Source organism: Acanthisitta chloris, unplaced genomic scaffold, assembly GCF_000695815.1.
Source record: "Acanthisitta chloris isolate BGI_N310 unplaced genomic scaffold, ASM69581v1 scaffold5043, whole genome shotgun sequence".
Classification (NCBI taxonomy): domain Eukaryota; kingdom Metazoa; phylum Chordata; class Aves; order Passeriformes; family Acanthisittidae; genus Acanthisitta; species Acanthisitta chloris.
In genome coordinates this window covers 1-17974 of record NW_008664166.1, presented here as the reverse complement: position 1 = coordinate 17974, position 17974 = coordinate 1, and the positions used below count along the sequence as shown (strand labels likewise).

The 17974-nt window shown below is 42.8% G+C and overlaps 3 protein-coding genes across 3 annotated transcripts; all 3 read left to right on the top strand.

Moving 5' to 3' along the window:
* The first annotated feature begins 1021 nt into the window (after nucleotides 1-1021).
* Nucleotides 1022-2877, top strand: LOC103798931 (interleukin-8-like). Its single transcript, XM_009071217.1, has 4 exons — nucleotides 1022-1085; nucleotides 1260-1395; nucleotides 2177-2260; nucleotides 2847-2877. The coding sequence occupies exons 1-4, from the start codon at nucleotides 1022-1024 to the stop codon at nucleotides 2875-2877; spliced, it is 315 nt and encodes a 104-aa protein (XP_009069465.1).
* Nucleotides 2878-5728: 2851 nt separating this feature from the next.
* On the top strand, nucleotides 5729-7960 carry LOC103798929 (interleukin-8-like). The gene is made up of 4 exons (XM_009071216.1): nucleotides 5729-5792; nucleotides 6565-6703; nucleotides 7280-7363; nucleotides 7885-7960. Exons 1-4 carry the CDS (start codon nucleotides 5729-5731, stop codon nucleotides 7958-7960), a joined length of 363 nt encoding a protein of 120 aa, XP_009069464.1.
* Nucleotides 7961-14153: 6193 nt separating this feature from the next.
* LOC103798928 (interleukin-8-like) lies at nucleotides 14154-16481 on the top strand. The gene is made up of 4 exons (XM_009071214.1): nucleotides 14154-14214; nucleotides 14963-15098; nucleotides 15833-15916; nucleotides 16451-16481. Exons 1-4 carry the CDS (start codon nucleotides 14154-14156, stop codon nucleotides 16479-16481), a joined length of 312 nt encoding a protein of 103 aa, XP_009069462.1.
* The last annotated feature ends 1493 nt before the right edge of the window (nucleotides 16482-17974 follow it).

Genomic DNA, 17974 nt, shown 5'->3' with positions numbered 1-17974 from the left:
GGCAGAAGCACAATAACAGGATTCCTTAATGTTTCACCCAAAGAAAGTCTACTTGTGTTTTAGTGTTTGTCTACACTGTTAACAAAAACCGTTGAACATCTCTGACTTTATGTGAATTATCCTCCTTTGTGATCCCAGCTTCATTTTCCCTTTGATTTTAGCATAATCAGAAGAAAACTTCTCTTTATGGGGTCACATTTAAGTTTGCAAAAGTGCCTCGATTTATTTAGAAGTGGAATCCTGCAGCAGCTTTTAGAATTTTCCTCTGCCCAAATTCAAAGCAGTAAACAGCTAAGGAGTTTAGGCATCAGAAGAAGCAGCCATCATCAGAAAATAAAATCCATCTTAGGTTAGGTAAAGCAATTCATCATGTTGTAATCATATATTCTGTATGTTCTCAATAGTACAACAAAGTCAGTCTGGGCTCTGTGGCTTATTCTAGTGACACTAGATCTGGATTTATCAACAATACTCTTAGCATAAAAATGAATTTTTAAAATGTGTGTATGAGGACAAGGGGAGCTAATATCTGTCATTTCCACAAGTATCAGCTCCTGCTTCTATTATGTCTTGAAATGAAAAACCAAAGCCCAAAGACACACAGATGGAAAATCATAGAACACATGCCTTCCAACAGCAGTGGGAAGTCTCAAGGAGTATGAAAGTTCAGTAGAAAATTATCACAAGGAATACAGAATGACAACCCCCTACAGACTCAACACAGCTAAGTACAGGGCAGTTCTATCTGTCTATACTTAATAAAGTGCTTTCTGTTAATGAAAAACCATTCTGTGGTCATGGAGGGAAAGGGGCTTACCCACTCACCTGTGACTCATGGCACAGTAGCATCTCCCGGGTCTGGAGTTTCCGTGGGTATGACCCAGCTGTGATGCCTGAGTGCACAGGGCAGCCCAGGCAGCATATAAACACGGCTGGGCCCAGAGCACAGGCACAGGAGCTGCTGAAGCTCATCCCAGCTCAGAACCAGGCCCAGGCAACTCGAGGAAGACACACTCATATCATGATGGGCAAGACTGTGGCTGCTATTCTTGCTCTGCTCCTGATCTCAGCAGTGGGAACACAAGGTAAAGAAACCCTCGCTAAAGCTCTCCTGAATAAGTGCCATTGCAAATGCTGATGGAGAGGTGCTGTGCTATCTTACCAGCACAGCAAAGAACTCTTCTAATGCTGTAGGCAAAAGGAATGTGCTGTACTTGCTGTGGAATTAGTGAAACACTCCATTTGTTTGTGTCTTCCAGGCAAGGCCGTGCCACGCTCAGCCATCGAACTCCGGTGCCAGTGCGTGGGCACCCATTCCCGCTTCATCCATCCCAAGTTCATCCAAAACGTGAACCTCAGCCCAAGTGGGCCTCATTGCAAAAATGTGGAAGTCATGTAAGTGCTTTTGCAAAATCCTCTCAATTACTTAAGGAGAAGGAAGCAGGTTTTGCACTGAGGATGATGTAAGTGTTCTCTGAGTGACGTAACCAGCTGCTTGGAGCACAGTTGCTCAGAGCACAGAACAGCAGTACTCACTGCTCATACCAGTGCTACACTACGTGTTGTAAACTGCCTGTTTGTTTTGCCAATCTCTACTTTTTAAACATCCCGTTCTATATTTTGACCTAAACTTGAAGTCAACAGGCAGCAAATAACTTGCTAAAACTCTGGACTCTACCAGTGTGTGAAAAGATGGTTGAAGGCACAGAGCCATGCTGAGCAAGTGATCAAACATCCATTTTAAGGGCTAGGTTAAAAAAGTGATCACACTTCTACTCAAGTCAATGAAAAAACCCCATTAGCATATAAATTATATCATGTGGTCTTATTCCAGAACCCTTACTGTAACCAAGTTCCCTTGGACTGGGCACTGCAGTTTCTGAAACGGAATAGAAAGGTTTAGCCCTTCAGTTAAAAACAACACAAATACAAAGCAAGTTGGGGAGAAAAAAAGAAGCAGCTTTGAAAAGAGGGAGAGTCCTGCAAATGATTTAATGCATCAAACAAACAGATATGAGAAGATACAAACCCGTTTTTTAAAAAAACCTCTCTGTTAGGCTGCAGCCTCAATGGATACGGCTTAAAGGGGAAGATGTCAGTGTACGCCTAGAAGGATGTTATGACAGAAAAGCAGCATTGACTTGGAATCAACTTTTCCCTGTTTTCCCTGTTGCAGAGCTACCCTGACAGATGGCAGACAAGTGTGCCTGGAGCCCACTGCTCCCTGGGTGAAGGTGATCATCAAGGCAATCCTGGACAAGTGAGTCATGCCTTCTCAATGAGCATAGCTATTGAAAACCGGTATCTTAATTGAGCTACTGAACATTTATGGAGTGAAGTGCTCCAAAATTCTGTCTCCTCGGGCACTTACTACCGTTTGTGTTCACTAATTGTGACAAACACTGTGATTACTTTGAGCTTTAATTATAGCATTAGCTGTTGAAGCCTTACTGTGCCATGCACCCATGGAATGTTACCTTCACGTCTCTCAAGACTTTGAGAACTTGCAGCACAACTGCTCAGGAAATCCAGGCATTAACTCACTGGGTTTCTCTTGTCTGCAGTGGCAGAAAGCAACAATCAGTTTTTCAAGCTGATGGAACTTAGATAAGTGGAGGAAAAATCAGGCTTCAGTTGTCAAGTGAAGCATCAGGCTATGGAAGCCTAGAGTTCCTGAGCACTTGTGAGAAGGTCGTGATGTACTAGGGTCCCTTCAGTACAGTTACAGCTTTTCAGGGGCTTGAGCACAGAAGAGCAAAGTGGTGGATTTCAGTTGACACCACTAAGTCTTACCTGTTCCATGGACAAGTTCTAATTACCTCCTTTTCCATCTTCTTTCTTTCTAGGGCAAACCCCAAACCTGTGGCAGTGTCCTAGGACAAAGAAGGAAAGCGCCCTAACTCTTCCAGCGAGGCAAAAATAGGAGAGATGTTCACCCAGCTTCCAGAAGCTCGCCTCCTCCTGCATCCTCCATTCACACCTTTCATGCATGCATCCCCTGGTTTCTAGTTAGTTGACAACAGTACCTTTAGTCATCATGTAGGAGGAAAACCACTGACACCAGAACAAGCAGGCCGAAAAAAATGTCCTGGGAAAGGATTCTGACAGGATTCGGGAGGAAGTTTTGCTAAACACAGCTGGATCAGTGCAGGGCACACTCAGCATAGCTTCCACTAATCACTCCTTCCCTTCTTGCTAACAGTTTAGGGACAGAGCAGCAAAGCATGGACAGATAGCGAGGACTGTACCTGTGCAGCTCACAGTGTGCTTCTGGCCAAAGAGGGGAGCTCACAGGAATAGGGTAGCAAAGTTCTGACACATCAGGTCTTGTGCCATCGTTTTCACAATGTTATTGATTGTGAATTAGTGTTGTGAAGGCAGAAACATATATTTTAATGACATCTTTTGGCTAGAATATTTTTTTATATTTATTTCTATTATTTATTTTTGAATTTCTATTTTTTCAATTTCTATAATTTATTTTTGCCTATTTATTTCCTTTTGCATATGAATGTAGCTGGTCTTTGATGTTTATTTATTTATTTATGGGAAAATGTTTATGTACCTAATAAATGCTTGTTGAAATGTTTGCACTGTGATGTTGTGTGTCATTGATTTCCTTGTTGAAATAGAGAACTGAAAAAAAAGAGGAAGCCCTTTCAGTTTGTATCACACAATGAGTTCCCAGAAGGGTGAGTGGTGTGAGTGGTGGGGGCAGCTACTTACAACAATCATTGTCTCTGTGGAGTGCAGATAAGTTGCAATCAGAGGAATTATAAGGATTATCTTCTTTCTTCCTCTTTTCTGGTGAGACTCTGTTTTCAGGTGTCTGGGAGATAAAAGTCCCAGGCAGTGCTGAATAAATACTGGTTAGGCACAGAGGCCATAGCAGTGACAGCACAGCACTGGGAACATGGCAGTGAACAAGGGTTGTCATTAACCTAAATAAGCAGGCAACTCTGACAAGCATTAGGGAAGTCAGCGAGCATCCTCCCCAGTTCCAGTGAAGAAGGAGGACTCAATCAGAGGAAACCCTAAGAAGCAGAGCTCTGATTGTACAGCCACACATTTGACTGTGGCACAGCAACCTACAGAGGAATGTTGGAATATGAGCAGGGAATGCTTGAGGAAAGCTGAGCAAATAGTTTGATATTTGTTTTGCTTTGGCCTTTTCCAGCAAGGAACTACTCCATATTCTGCACAAACAGTTCATGTTTGCTCATGGTGTAAGACAAAATGGGAGTTTCTGGTGCTGTTTGAGCAAGCTCTTGTGCAAGAAGACAACTATTTCGACCACACTTTGCTCCCTGTCCCCATGTCTGCCCTTTTCCCACAGCACAGCACTGCACAGCCTGCTAGACCTCAGAATGGGAAGGAGTCAGAGTTTCTCAAGGGGACAGGTTTTGTTCAGGCTTGCCTTACAGCTCTGAGCCTTCCTGTTTCCTGGGGGATTTTTACAAGCTGGATGCTTTCGGAGATCTCGTTTGGAGATAAGGATGTCAGAAATATCAGCCAAGAATGAGGAGAGGTGGGGAAGAACCACTTGATCTGCACAGCCATAGAAGTATAGGTACATCCTAAAGGACTGGCACCAGTTTTGGTGCTGTATAGATATACCTAACTTTTGCCACCAGCAAAATCCCAGTCAAGTTACCATGATAACGTATCACATCTCTGTTTCATGTGCCCTCACAGAATACTTTTCTTAGGAGCACAACAACCACCCTCATGCTTCCTAAAACGTGTTTCAGTGTTCTTGGAGACTGCTAAGAGGAGCACTGCAGCTCCTCTGGGTCAATGACAACCCGTGTCAGACATGGGCTGTCCTCCTGTGTTGACAGAAGTCACTTGTGACATGTGTTTATCTGCTGTTGTAAACACCTGTGATTATTCTAGACGCAAGAGGTTAGAAAGAAAAATAAGCAACCTCCTAAGTGCTTATTTTAGCCAGGTGTCATTACAACTCTTACTGCTGGATACTTTCTCTTTTCATATTCTGAACAGATTAAGGTTTCAGAAGAGTTTACGTGACTTTGGTGGCAATGCCTCAGTCATTTTAAGCTCAGCATTTCCTGTTCAATGATTAGAGAAGCATTTCAGTACAGAATTAAGTATCTAAATCCCTTTAGCCAAACTGAAAATGACAAAATCCTTTCAGAGAACAAAAGGATCTAGTTATGTCTTGCCTTCATAAGTCTGTGGCTAAATAACTTCCTTGGAATCATATCAAAACACAGTCTGTACGACTGGGACGAAAAGCCCCTGGAATTATGTTGGGTATGAGTTTTTGCACACTGCATTTAAATATGACGCAAAGAGCTGAGCAGAAATTCTGTATTCAGAGAGGAGGAAAAAAGTCCCTTTATTTTGGCTCAGGGGGATGTCTGGTAATGCTGTATTGATTTCCAACTGCAAGCTCAGCAGTGTTGGTTAAACCTAATACCCCATGAAGAGGCACAAACAGCAGGTGATGAATAACAGTTAAAATTTAAAGCAATAATTGAACATATACAGCAGCAGAAGTTAGGGAAGTTTGAAGTGCTACTGAGTGGACTGCACAGAGATTTGGATTTCTTATGCAACACCCTCTTGTATTAGGAAACCTGTGTGTGCAGAACCCACCTGTTCAGCACTCACTCGGGCTGCTGGGAGAGCACCTCAGGTATAAAACCTAATGGGAATTAGCAGCAGAGCTGGAAATCTGTCAAGAGAAAACTTGTGCACAGCAATGGATGGCAAATCTGCTGCTGTCGCTTTGGTTCTCTGTCTGGTCTCAGTGGCAGGGTCAGAAGGTAAGGAAATGATCTCCTAAAACTCACATAGCCAGTTAATGACTGCACTTATGCAAATGCAGGTGGGCTTAGGCCATGTTCATGATGCCTTTCTGTGAGAGATGTACATCTTCAGTAAACTGCCATTCAGAAGGAAAAAGGACAATTTGTATCTGTTGGGATGCTGTGGATGTTTCTGGGGGTAAAATATGCTTTTGTCAGGAAATTAGTTTATTCCTCTGCCATAATATATGCTTTTCTCTAGATTGAAAGAATCATTTGAAGTAAGGCAGGACCATTTTTTTTCCTAAATATGTCCATGAATCTCTTCTTTTCCTAATGACAATTTTCTTCTACTTGTGCTTATATTCTTGGTTGGCAGGTGGATGATAATGTTTCCTCAGAGCAGGAATTATCCCATTTGCAGGATAGAATTAAGAATAAAGAATATGATCACAGCAGAAACCAATGAACAATATGTGAATACAGTTAATGATGTTAACCCACTTTGTTCAAGCGATGCAGTTTAGGCGTAGAACATGACCAGGCACAAAAGCACCATGAAAACATCCAAACATTTTCACTTAGAAACCCAAGTTTAACTTCAAATGCATCTGCACACAAACAGCTCTGAAAATTCAGCTGCTGCTGTTGTGCAGATTAAGTTCATTTTATCTCAGTGTCCAGCAAATCAGTGTCTGAGGAACGAGACAGGCTGACAGAAGGGAATCCACTGTGTTTCATGGGGGAAAACTGTGGGTTTACCTAGACATAACTGAGTTTTGTTCCACAGGTAAGGCCCTGGAGAAGACAGAGGATAAAGGCTCCCAATGCCGGTGCATAAGCACTCATTCCAAGTTCATCCCTCCCAAGACTGTCCAGGATGTGAGATTAAGCCAACGAGGACCTCACTGCAAAAGTGTGGAAATCATGTGAGCACTTTCTCTAAATAGCATCTTGCTTTCAGCAGGGGGAAGTGACTGGGCATTTCTCACCCTGGTTACTGATGTACTTTGGGTGGGATGGAAGCCTCATAGACACCAAGTATCAGGAATTAGGCCTTCTGTCCAAAGGAATGAGCTAATTCCCTGCTGATGTTAGAAGCAGCTTCTGGGCAGCATTTTAAAACTCTCTGCTATTGTCTTAATTATGACCAACATTAGAGGAGAGAATTAGATCCCTATAACATATTCAGGACACAAATAGGAATTCTCACTAGGAACTGATAATTTCAGCCAGGTTTGGTTAAAAGCAAATAATTTCCAAGGTAATTAAGTTCCTGAAATATCTGCTATGACCAGATAGGGAACTGAAACCACATAGCAAATTCATCAGGCTCATTATATGATAACAGCATAAATGCCTATATTGACATCAATCATAAAAAATGCCAACACCCAAACCAAAACCAGGCATGTCCTTGAGTTACCTCATGGAGAAATGGCTAAGAGAAATTTCCAACCACCATGAACCCACACAGCCCTATGTTCTTTGTCTGTTTCTGGCAGAGCTACACTGAGAGGTGGCAGAGAGGTGTGCCTGGAACCCACGGCGCCCTGGGTCTGGCTCACTGTGAAGGCTCTGTTGGCCAGGTGAGTTGTCCTCTTTATTAGAATAGCTTCAGTTAAAAGCTCATTTTAGATGGCATATTTTAATTCTTGGCATGGAAATGTTTACCCTCTTCAGGCATTGGTGATTCTTTCCAACAGTTCTCTCTGAATCAGTATTTCTACATGCCTGAGGATTAAGTAGTTTCCTAGCTCGTGTGTGTTTGATGCTTCCACAAAGTCAAGCTCTAAAATACTCACTTGCTCTTTCTGGCTATAATTCAGATGTGCAGCTTGGCATTTCCAAGCTTATTAGCTTTCACTGCTGTAAATGGGGGCAGTCACATCCCTCCAATGCATACAGGCACATGGAAGTCCTTTCTGTTGGAGCAGTTCTTGCATGAACACAGGAATTTTTTGTCTTTGCACATATTGCAATTGGTTGATACAGTAAATCAGGTCATTAACAACTCGTGAGCACTTAGTGCTCTCCCTGTAGCTTGTATTCATAGTAAACGTTTCTTCATTAAGTTTCTGAATTCACTTTATACTTCATCACATTACAGGGCCAGGGACAATACAGAGGCACCAGCCAAACAAAAGCTGAGGAAAATTATACCTTGGAGTTCTTCAAAGATATGAGATGAGAGAAAACACTTGGTGATGAGAATGCCAAGGAGCAGACCCACCCTCTGCTGCATTACTACAGTTGATTACTTTTCCTTCCCTGAGACATCTGCTGATTCTTCTTAATTCCTTTTACTGTCTCTGTCTCTAAAACTCTAACTGTGATGGATCAAGGAGTTCAAGCTTAATGAATGTGTTTCAGTGCTGTAAGGACGCAAATAAATAAGATGAAATTAGTTACCCTTACTTCAAATAAAAAAAAAAAAGCCACAACACTTAACAAACCCATGAAGAAACATATAATAAGGAAGAGTCTGTGTAGCTTTGAAGGAAGTCATCTTTCACACACCTGTTAGGGCTTTCTTGAAGGTGACAAGAAGCTTATGGATGTGGCAGGTCCCACAGGTACAGTCAAATTGTCCTTCTGAAATCAATTCACAGCCCTCACCAAACACTAAAAAAAAAAGCCACAACACTTAACAAACCCATGAAGAAACATATAATAAGGAAGAGTCTGTGTAGCTTTGAAGGAAGTCATCTTTCACACACCTGTTAGGGCTTTCTTGAAGGTGACAAGAAGCTTATGGATGTGGCAGGTCCCACAGGTACAGTCAAATTGTCCTTCTGAAATCAATTCACAGCCCTCACCAAACACTAAAAATAGCAAGGCGGTACAGTCAAATTGTCCTTCTGAAATCCCTTCACAGCCCTCACCAAACACTAAAACTAGCAAGGCTAAGAAAGAAGTCTTGGAAAGGGATAAATGATGGGAGATGAAGGATAGAATGAAAGATCAGCTTTTAGCAATAGAGGGACATCACCCGTGGACTCCTGCACCACCCTGATGATGCTAAACGATGATGTAAAGACAAGGCTCAACTATGAAGAACTGTGGAAAGCCCTTAGGAGAGACTCTGATTAGGCAACGAACTACCAGGTGAAATTCCCTGCAGGAAGCAGGAAAACAGAATGACATAGGACAAAATTACACAGGTACTATACAAATAAGACATTCTAGGCTGACCATTAGCACATATGAGAGAGATCTCGGGGTGATTCTAAGGTGTACAATAGGCATAGCAGATCAGGGAATGAATGTTTACAAGTGACTTTAGCTACAGAGTATTTGACTGGGTGTACCTGCAGCACAGGTGCAAGCAAGCACAGGCTGCCACCTAAACTATCTCCTGTGAGGTGCTTTGCTGTCTCATCAACAGTTCCAAGTCACTGCCAGCCTCGGGGGAATGACTGTGAGTTCATGGCTGTCAGAAGGAAGCAGCTAAAATTAGAGATACTAAATCACCTGTGTTGTCTTTATTTATTGAGTTGTAGTTTCTCCTTACAGACAGGAAGATGCAGGGAGAGAGACACATACACCTGTACAACAAGGGAAGCTTAGAGATCATATTTCTGAAGAAAAGAACACATTATTTTTTCTCTCCCTTTGGTTCTACCTGACACTGTAATAGACCACTTTTTTTTTGCTTTGAAAAGGATTTTGCAGCCTTCATACCTATTCTGTGTTATTGCTGAAGGGTCCAGGGGAAAGCTTATGGAAGAAAACATTGGTTTAATGCTGATTTCTTTCTACACTCAAAAAGGGTGCTAAAGATGTTATTGATTTGCTACACATTGTTTACGCCTGGCAATACATATCTTATTTCTGAGAGAGGATATGCTGAAGGGCAGATTCTAGCAGCAATCACCAGACCAGAGATACATGGTGAGAGCAATGAAGGACTCAGAAATCCCTGTGGAGTTGAATCTTCTGAGTCCCAGGGTGGGAGGTGGGGGGTAGGGTTAGACCACAAAACAAAAGCATCTCTGGATTCAGGTCTGAATCCATAACTGACTGAATACATCCACAGTCCCTTCCTCCTGCTGCCTCCCCAAGTTTTGGTGAGCAGGAAGATTTGACCTGTCCAGCAGTTTGAGATTCAATGGATCAGCAAGCTTACCTATTACAGCTTTTATGCCAAACAGATTTCATTTGGATACTCCATGGCACATTTTTATTCAAGACCCAGGAGTCTCCATCTCTGCCCACCTTTCACAGGCAGGCTGCCTGCCTGGGGTCACCCGAGTGCACTCTCCATCCCTGTGCACACCCTGCAGAGATGGCACTGCCAGGCAGTGTCAGGGCTAACCTCTGTCCAGCTGCATGGGCTGCAGTGCGAGCAGACGAAGAGGTGCCAGCACGCAGCAGCTGAGGAGTCAGAGATGAATGTGAGATGTGTGCTATGGCCACTGGCAGCTCCTAATTGGATCAGAAGTTCCTGGCAAGAACTTCTTAAAACTGACCATGTGTTTCCTCCCACCACTCCCAGCTGTTTTTTGCACAGCCAGAAAACGCGTCTGGACAAACTCATGAAAGGCAAATGCAACTCAGCAGCAAAGGCAGCCTTGACACGGCAGATAGAGCTCAGATGCTGGTCCCTAACAATTTCCTAGATGGATTTAGTAACTGCTCTGGCTCTGATCAGATTAATTTTTAGTATGAATATTTGTTAATATTTGCCAATATTTTATGTTAACACTACAATGAATATTAATTTATCATTTTGTAATATTGCTAGATATATTAATATTTTCAATGACTTTTCACATGGAATTTTGTCAAATGAAACATTTCCTCTAACTCACAAAGCTACAACACAGAACTGACTGTTTTCAAGCAGAGCTGAAGCAAGTGTCATAAATGTGCAGTCACATGAATAGATAATATCCCACTGTACTTGTGAATACATTATAAATTAAAAGACAAAACAACTGGAAAGCCACACCAATGTTTTGTGATTCCAGAGGGATCAGAAAAGTCCAGCATTTGCCATGATCTGTCTAAGGCTACATAACCATCTATATTTAGGCACTGAACTTTGAAAAAACCCACAGGCTGACCTAAGCCTTTCTCCTTTCCTTGCTCTTACTTCCTCCTGTAGTGAGTCAAATCCCTGCATTTTGCTTTTTACACATCCGTTCCCTGAGCTCTGCCCCACTGTAAACTTCCACGAGTGTTTGCACAACATTGCACCAAGCGTCTGAGCAGCGGAAGCGATTATGTCCCAGGTCCTGTATTGGTCTCTTCAGCTCTCTGCAGCTCAAGTGGAATGGCAGGTGAATGCCAAGGCTTTGTGGGAGAAAGAAGGGGGTTTCAGAAGACAGAGTGGGATTTATTCCCTGGGGAGCAAGAGGAGCTGGTAGAGAGGACACACAGGAGACAGGAGTTGACAGAGCTCACCTTGTGCAGGTTGAACCCTCATTCCAGCAAAAGCTTTGTGTCATGGGCCTTTGCGTGTGCAACTTCTCAAATGAGAGGTTGGACTCTGTCTAAACAAAACAGATTCTTCATTTTCTCAAAGTAACTTTACCAGCCCTGAAGCTGGAGCATTCCTCTGGAAGCTGTGTGGCTCAAACCAACAAGGACTGAAGGGCAGCTCTCCCCCATCGCTAGTGATGGGCTCGGCCACTGGAGCACACCCGAATCCCCCTTACTGTGTCCCTTGTGTGTGTGTGTCCTTTGTTACACGCAAAGACTCTAAGCCACCCCAATAAAGATCCTAAAATACACCCTTTTGACTTTTGTGCTCATTAGACTAGGTGATTAGTCATGAAACACCACTAGTTTCCATCCTGCGACACAGAGAACACATCCTATATCCTGCCTCAGATAGAGGCAGGGGAGGTATTTATTTCCTTTTCAGCAGTCTCTTTCTGTGCTGGGACTATTGCCTAACTGCTGGTTTGTCCGCTTCCAGCGTGGTTTTAACAGGGTTAGGAATGGAAGGTGCCTGCTCGAGGCAGTATCAGCTCACTCAGTGACGTGATCCTTCAAAAGGAGCAGCAATTCCATTTACACAAGTCATCCCTGGTGGCTGGCAGAGAAACACACGCTACCAGGATCTGCTAATGGATATGCAGTTCCCATGGCAGAAGCCTGGATGAGATCCTGGGCAAAGTGTTGAAGGGCTGTAGGGAGAACTTGGGTGAAACAGGGCACTCCCAGGAACACAGCTTAGGAGTGCCCCTGTGCTTGAACACATGCCTCAGCCTTTTCATGCCACTACTGTCTCTCCTACACCCCTTCGCACAGTCCCGATGAAACTGTAACATCAGCCAGAAGGTGGAGGGAGAGGAGATGCTTCAGCCTCCAGAAAACATAGTGCATTTATATTCCATTACAAACATTCTGCTCCCTTAGACAGATACTCGTAGCTCCGGGGCAGGGCTAACCCTAGGTGGAGCAGGCTCTTGGCTTTGCTTCTGCCCTGGGGATTTCTGCAGATCCGTTATGGACACAGGCAGGAAATAGCTGGGTCTGGCGACAAGGAGCACAGTCACCGCTTTCACTTGGGAATTTGGAGGGGAAATTCTCTTTTTCCCCCTCAGAAATTAATAACACTTCAACACACACCAAAATTAGATAATCAAGCTGCAAATAGTAACTAACTAGGATCCCTAATCAAATGTTAATCAAGGTCTGTGTGTGCATGCATATGTGGAGACGCAGAGAGAGAGAGGATACAAAAGAAAATCAGCAAAATCTCATTCCAAGTAAACTGGTTAAAGATCCAACATCTACAGTCTGACACCAGTGAAATCACATGTTAATATAACATAACATGTACATCATAACACAACATCAGCAATAAACCAAAACCTTCAGTACCTGGAAAACCCTCTCCTTTTGCATACCTTCAGGGAACTAAATGTGGTCTTAAGTAAGGTTATCTAAGACAGAGCTAAGGAGCAGCACCATTAAGAGTCAAAATCTGTATCTTTTGAGTCAGTACTCATTAAGAGGCAGGAGAGAGAAAGCTGCTGGTCTTTTCTTGGGCCAGCTGATGTAGTAATGAGAAACAAATTAATTTTCATGGCAAAGTTCCCTTTATAAAGTAAGTTAATGATAAATGGTAGAGTAAACATATTTTACATGCTAAAGATGATTGAATTTTTATGAACTCCTCGGAGCTGGGGACAAGTACCTCTGTCAAGCCACACATCCCAGAAACAGGAAGTTCTGAGATTTAGGAGATGGCAAGCAAGAAAAGGCATCACATCAAATGGATAAAGTGTTTATGGTGGTGAAACAGAATGGCTCCTTCTCATCTCCCACACTCCAGAGGGGTTTAAACCCCACATCTTCATTAAAGCATTGGAGCCCAAATTTCCCTGGAAATTGTCTCTCAGGGCAATATTTCTACCAGCCACAGCAGATGAACACTCAGCATTCATGCAACAAGATTCTTGAACAAAACTGAGTTTATACAGTGCCATAATACTGTTATCCCCCTTTGCTAAGACCTAGGGTTACAGTCACCGAAAGAGATTTCAGAAAAGGCTCATCAAAAATATCTGGGCTTACAAAGAAAACAAAAGCAGTTGCGTTGAGCAGGTTTGCATATAAATCTTTCTCTGTTTGTCATTTGTTAACGTGTGCGACATGAAAAGCACAGGCATGTATTTAAAGCCATTCAGATTTCCATATCTGCTTCCCACAGGAAGCTTTGAGTATTGCAGCCTAAATTCCTTGATATTAGCAATGGATTTACTGTGTAAGATGCCACTTAAACAGAAAAAAACCCCAAAACAACAAACCAAGAACAAAAACGAAACTCATTTACATCAAAATAGTGCTAAGCTAAAGTCCTGATCCCAGTGAAAGCTTTCAGTGACTGCGGTACTTCCCAAATTCCAGTCCAGTGGCTTAAATCAGGTATGAAAAAGCATGAACAGGGATAAGAAATTCATGGCCTCAAGTGTAGACCTGGTGTCCCTACAAAGAACAGTTATAACCATGAAGAAAACAATACAAAGTGACAACATAAATATAACTGAAACTATCCCAAACTTATCTTACTAGATAAGGGTATGCATGTGAAAAAGCACAAAAATTGCCAGTCTCCAAAAGAAATCAGCACGCATACCTATTATATACATATTTTAATAAATGAATGTTATATCATTCTCAGCAGAATAATTCATCGTCATCTAGGAAGGAGTTTCACAATAGTCATGTGACTCATGGTTACTGCATCTGGGAAATTCCTCTAACGCAGTCCCTGTGCCAGCAGAGCTCACAGGCTGGGCACAAAATGATATATAAGCACCACGGATCACCAGGAGCAGACACCAACAACCCTCCGGGACACCAGGGCACTGCTGCACAGAGCCACAGCTGAACAGCCCCGTGCAAACCTCTTGCCCAACCATGAACGGCAAACTCGTGTCCATCCTGGCTCTCCTCCTCATTTCAGCTGCTGTGTCTCAAGGTAAGCAAAGCCTGCCAAGCTCCCCAGGGATGGAGTATTGTCCAGGCATCCACTGAGATGCCTCTCCTTGCAAAGTAGCTTTCTATTTCTTTCACTAAATTAGTTTATTTTGGGGGATTTTCAGCACCTCTCTTCAGTCACAAGTCTACCATGTAGTCCTTGGACTGAAGAGGTACTGACATCTTGTGGGAAAAATTTTAAGTATGCAACTTGGATTTGCTTTACTTCTATGTTTCTTTTCGAGTGCATTTGGCTAGAGACAGGATCAAATGTTTCTCTCCCTTCCCACACTAAGAAGAGTTTATCATGTCATGTTTGTTACTTAGTGATAATACTGCCTCAGGCAAGGAATATGCAGTTGGGAACGGAGAACAAACAGTATGAACACAGAAACATGGGCAACCCTCCAGTTAATGAACAAATCTAGGGCTCTGCCTTCTGCAGAGTGGCCAAGTGTTTTTGATCCAGATATTAAAACAATGCGACTGATTGCACAGTGTAGTCAGTACAAGTCACTATGAAATACGTGGGATCGTTTTTAAAACGTGCTAATTTAGCTTCAAACGTACTTGTGCATCAGCTCTGAAATAAATGGCAGCTGATCTTTATACCACGAAGACTTACGCAGCTTGAACAAATGCAGTATTTGAACTGAGAATGCTGTTAAAATAGAGCAGCAGTTCTTTGTGTCTGAGGTAGTGATGATAAGAGCACCTGTCAAACCCCAATCTGCCTTTTCTGCTCACAGGTAAGCCTCTACTCAGGATGGGAACCGAACTCCGGTGCCAGTGCATAGCCACTCACTCCAGGTTCATCCCTCCAAAGTCCATCCTGGATGTGAAGCTGACACAGAGTGGCCCCCACTGCAAGAATGTTGAAGTGATGTAAGTAGCTCTGCAAGAGCCTCCTTCCCCTTCCCCTTCCCCTTCCCCCTGCTGCTGCCATCACTGAGGGGGCTTGGGGCTCCAGGAGTATGACAGGCTGGCCTGAGGGAGTCAGGGCTGGCTGTTCCTTTGGGAGAGGTGGCTTTACATGGTACACTGTGTTCTTACCAACTCTATGACCTTACATATTCCTGAACCGATCATTATTTATCTGCCATGGGACATATTAAGTATTTCTAGTGGAAGAACATACATTTCAAGGACTTGTCAGTTCTTACTACACGAGGGAATAACCTATTTTGAATCCTGCATTTATTAGGCAGTCAAGGAGAAAAATTAAGGTCCCACAAGCAGATTTAAGGAAACAATGAACCTAAACTGGTCTGAATAGCATGGAGGAGGGACTAAAGTGTTGAAATTCTCATAGTGCTGAAGCACCTTTTCAGCACTGGAGGTTTCACTTGTTGCCTAAGAAACCTCTACTGATGTAAACAAATTCCAACCAAGAACCCATATATATTGAGCAAGATTTTTGGCAATGCTTTGAGAGCAGACACAGAGACTCACACAATTCTGGACAGTTCTAGCCTCCTCAGAAGTGAAAGACATATAACAAGATGTTTGAGTCTAACCTACAGCAGCCAGGATGAATCCAAAAATGCAATATTGCATTCTGTGAGGAAAACAAATCCATGTAGCAGTTTCCTGACTTGTCTTTATTCCCTGTTTTGCAGAGCTACTCTGAAGGATGGCAGAGAGGTGTGCTTGGAGCCCACTGCTCCCTGGGTGCAGCTGATCGTGAAGGCAATTTTTGCCAAGTAAGTACCATTCTCTCTCAAGTTGCACAGTAAACCTCCCAGAAAGAGCCAATTTGTAGTATTTCTTAGTGATACTTTCCATTTTCTCTCAGCCAGATTCAAAGAACAAGGAAATGCACTATAGAATTAGTCTTTCTGACTCTGCAGCAGGGCCCTTACTCAAGCTGATATGTCAGTACTAAACCTCTGAGTAGTGACAACGCTGTCTGCAGGGACAGAAACACAGAAGTGTTTGGCTTCCTTTGAAAAAAGAGGCTATAAAAAAGTCATCTTCCCCTTCCTTAATTCCTATTTTTGAGTTAATGAGGTTCATGCTGTGAGTAAATGCAGAAGTTCATGCTGCAGATGTTCCCAGCTGGGCACCAGACGTGCACACACTGGGACTTCAGTAATTGCTTTTGAAACATCAGCTTGATGCCTCAGGACAGCACAGTTAGAAACAGGCCTCTCATGCTTAACTGTTGGTACAGTGCTAAGCAGTGATAACCATCTCGAACCCCTTTTAAATTATCCTCTTCCCTCTCCTCTTAACAGGGCTCAACAAAACTCTGACTCACCGCTCTAAGAAATACCAGGACAGAAAAAATCTGGGAACTGGGAACTGCTCCTTTGTCAAGAGAAACATTCAGGAAAAGCATCATTCAGGCAGTGCACCATCTTCCACCACCTGCATCAGTGTCAAGATGCTAATTCTGGATGGGTTTATTTATGTATCAATTTATTTATCCATTTAACTGCATGTATTTAAGGAAGTCTTTCACAACGGTCAGTGCTGTCCGTGGGATGTGCTGTCCATTGGCACCGAAGGGAAGAGTGGTTTGCTGAAGGAAACTAAGAGCCCTTGGCAGCCACTTCAGCCAAACACAGCCAGTGAAGTGCTATGCACTTGCAGCATTTATTTGCACGAAGTCTGACCATTTGGTATTACTCCAGCAAAGTGATAAACCCTCCTGCTCCCCTGGAGCACACTAGTATGTTGTGTCAACAATAGCTTCCTGGACCATGGTCACCCCGTGGCCAGACTGTGAACTGGGATTTCTGACTTGAAAAACCTAACCTACACAATGTGTGAGACTCTGTTCAGGATTTATTTATTGTGATTTCTGTGGTATTTATAAATGTATTTATTGAGCAGTTTATATGCAAGAGATAAAATAATGATAATTTATTTCATTTCTCCTGGATCTTTCATTCCTACTGTTCATTTCTGAAGAAACAATCATGATCTCCTGGATCTTGATTGTGTGTTTAATTAGCTACTCCATCAGCTAATAGAAAAATTTGCATGTTACATACACAGAATTTGATTGTGAGAGTGTAAACATTCCTAACAATGTATTATTAAAAGATTCATATAAAAATCCTTTTGTCATCTGTTTGTTGCTTTACATATTCATTTGCTCTCTTTGGAAACAGTCTGCTTTACTTCCTCCACCTCAGCCTGATTTCTGGAGAGAAATGAAACTTTTTAGACCCTGGTTCCGTAACAACTCCCCCTGTTATGGTAACCTGACATTCCTGGAAGCACTAACAAGCCCTCAGTGCAGGGCAAAGAGCTCACTCTCCTCTCTTCAGGCTGTTCCCAATCCACGGGCACTGCTGGGCTGCAAGGCAAGGCCCCTTCTCTGAGTACCTCGCAGACAAGTGAATTTTCCCCTCAGATGTCTAAACACTGCCAGTGCCCAGATCAGCCCCAGAGTTGCAAATCTTTACTACATCAAAAGACCAGTATTTTTCTATCAAAATGGGAATTTGTGACCTTTATTTTGGGTATCCAAACAGCAACTGCTTCGTGTTATGACCCCTGAAATGCAGAGTGCTGATGCCTGCCTCTTTTAAAAACCTTCATGAAGGGAGCAGGGAATAAGAGAGAAAGGGCATAGGTTTAGAGCCTATTGCTTTAAACTAGACTATACCTGCTTTTTGTGTAATGCACTTTTATTTCACTTTTACCTATGATTGAGATAGTCTTAAAAGAGCAGAAGGATTTTTGCCAAGTAACTTGATGATTCTAAAAGAAGAGACCTGTCTCTGATGTAAAAGGTTGCATATGAGTTT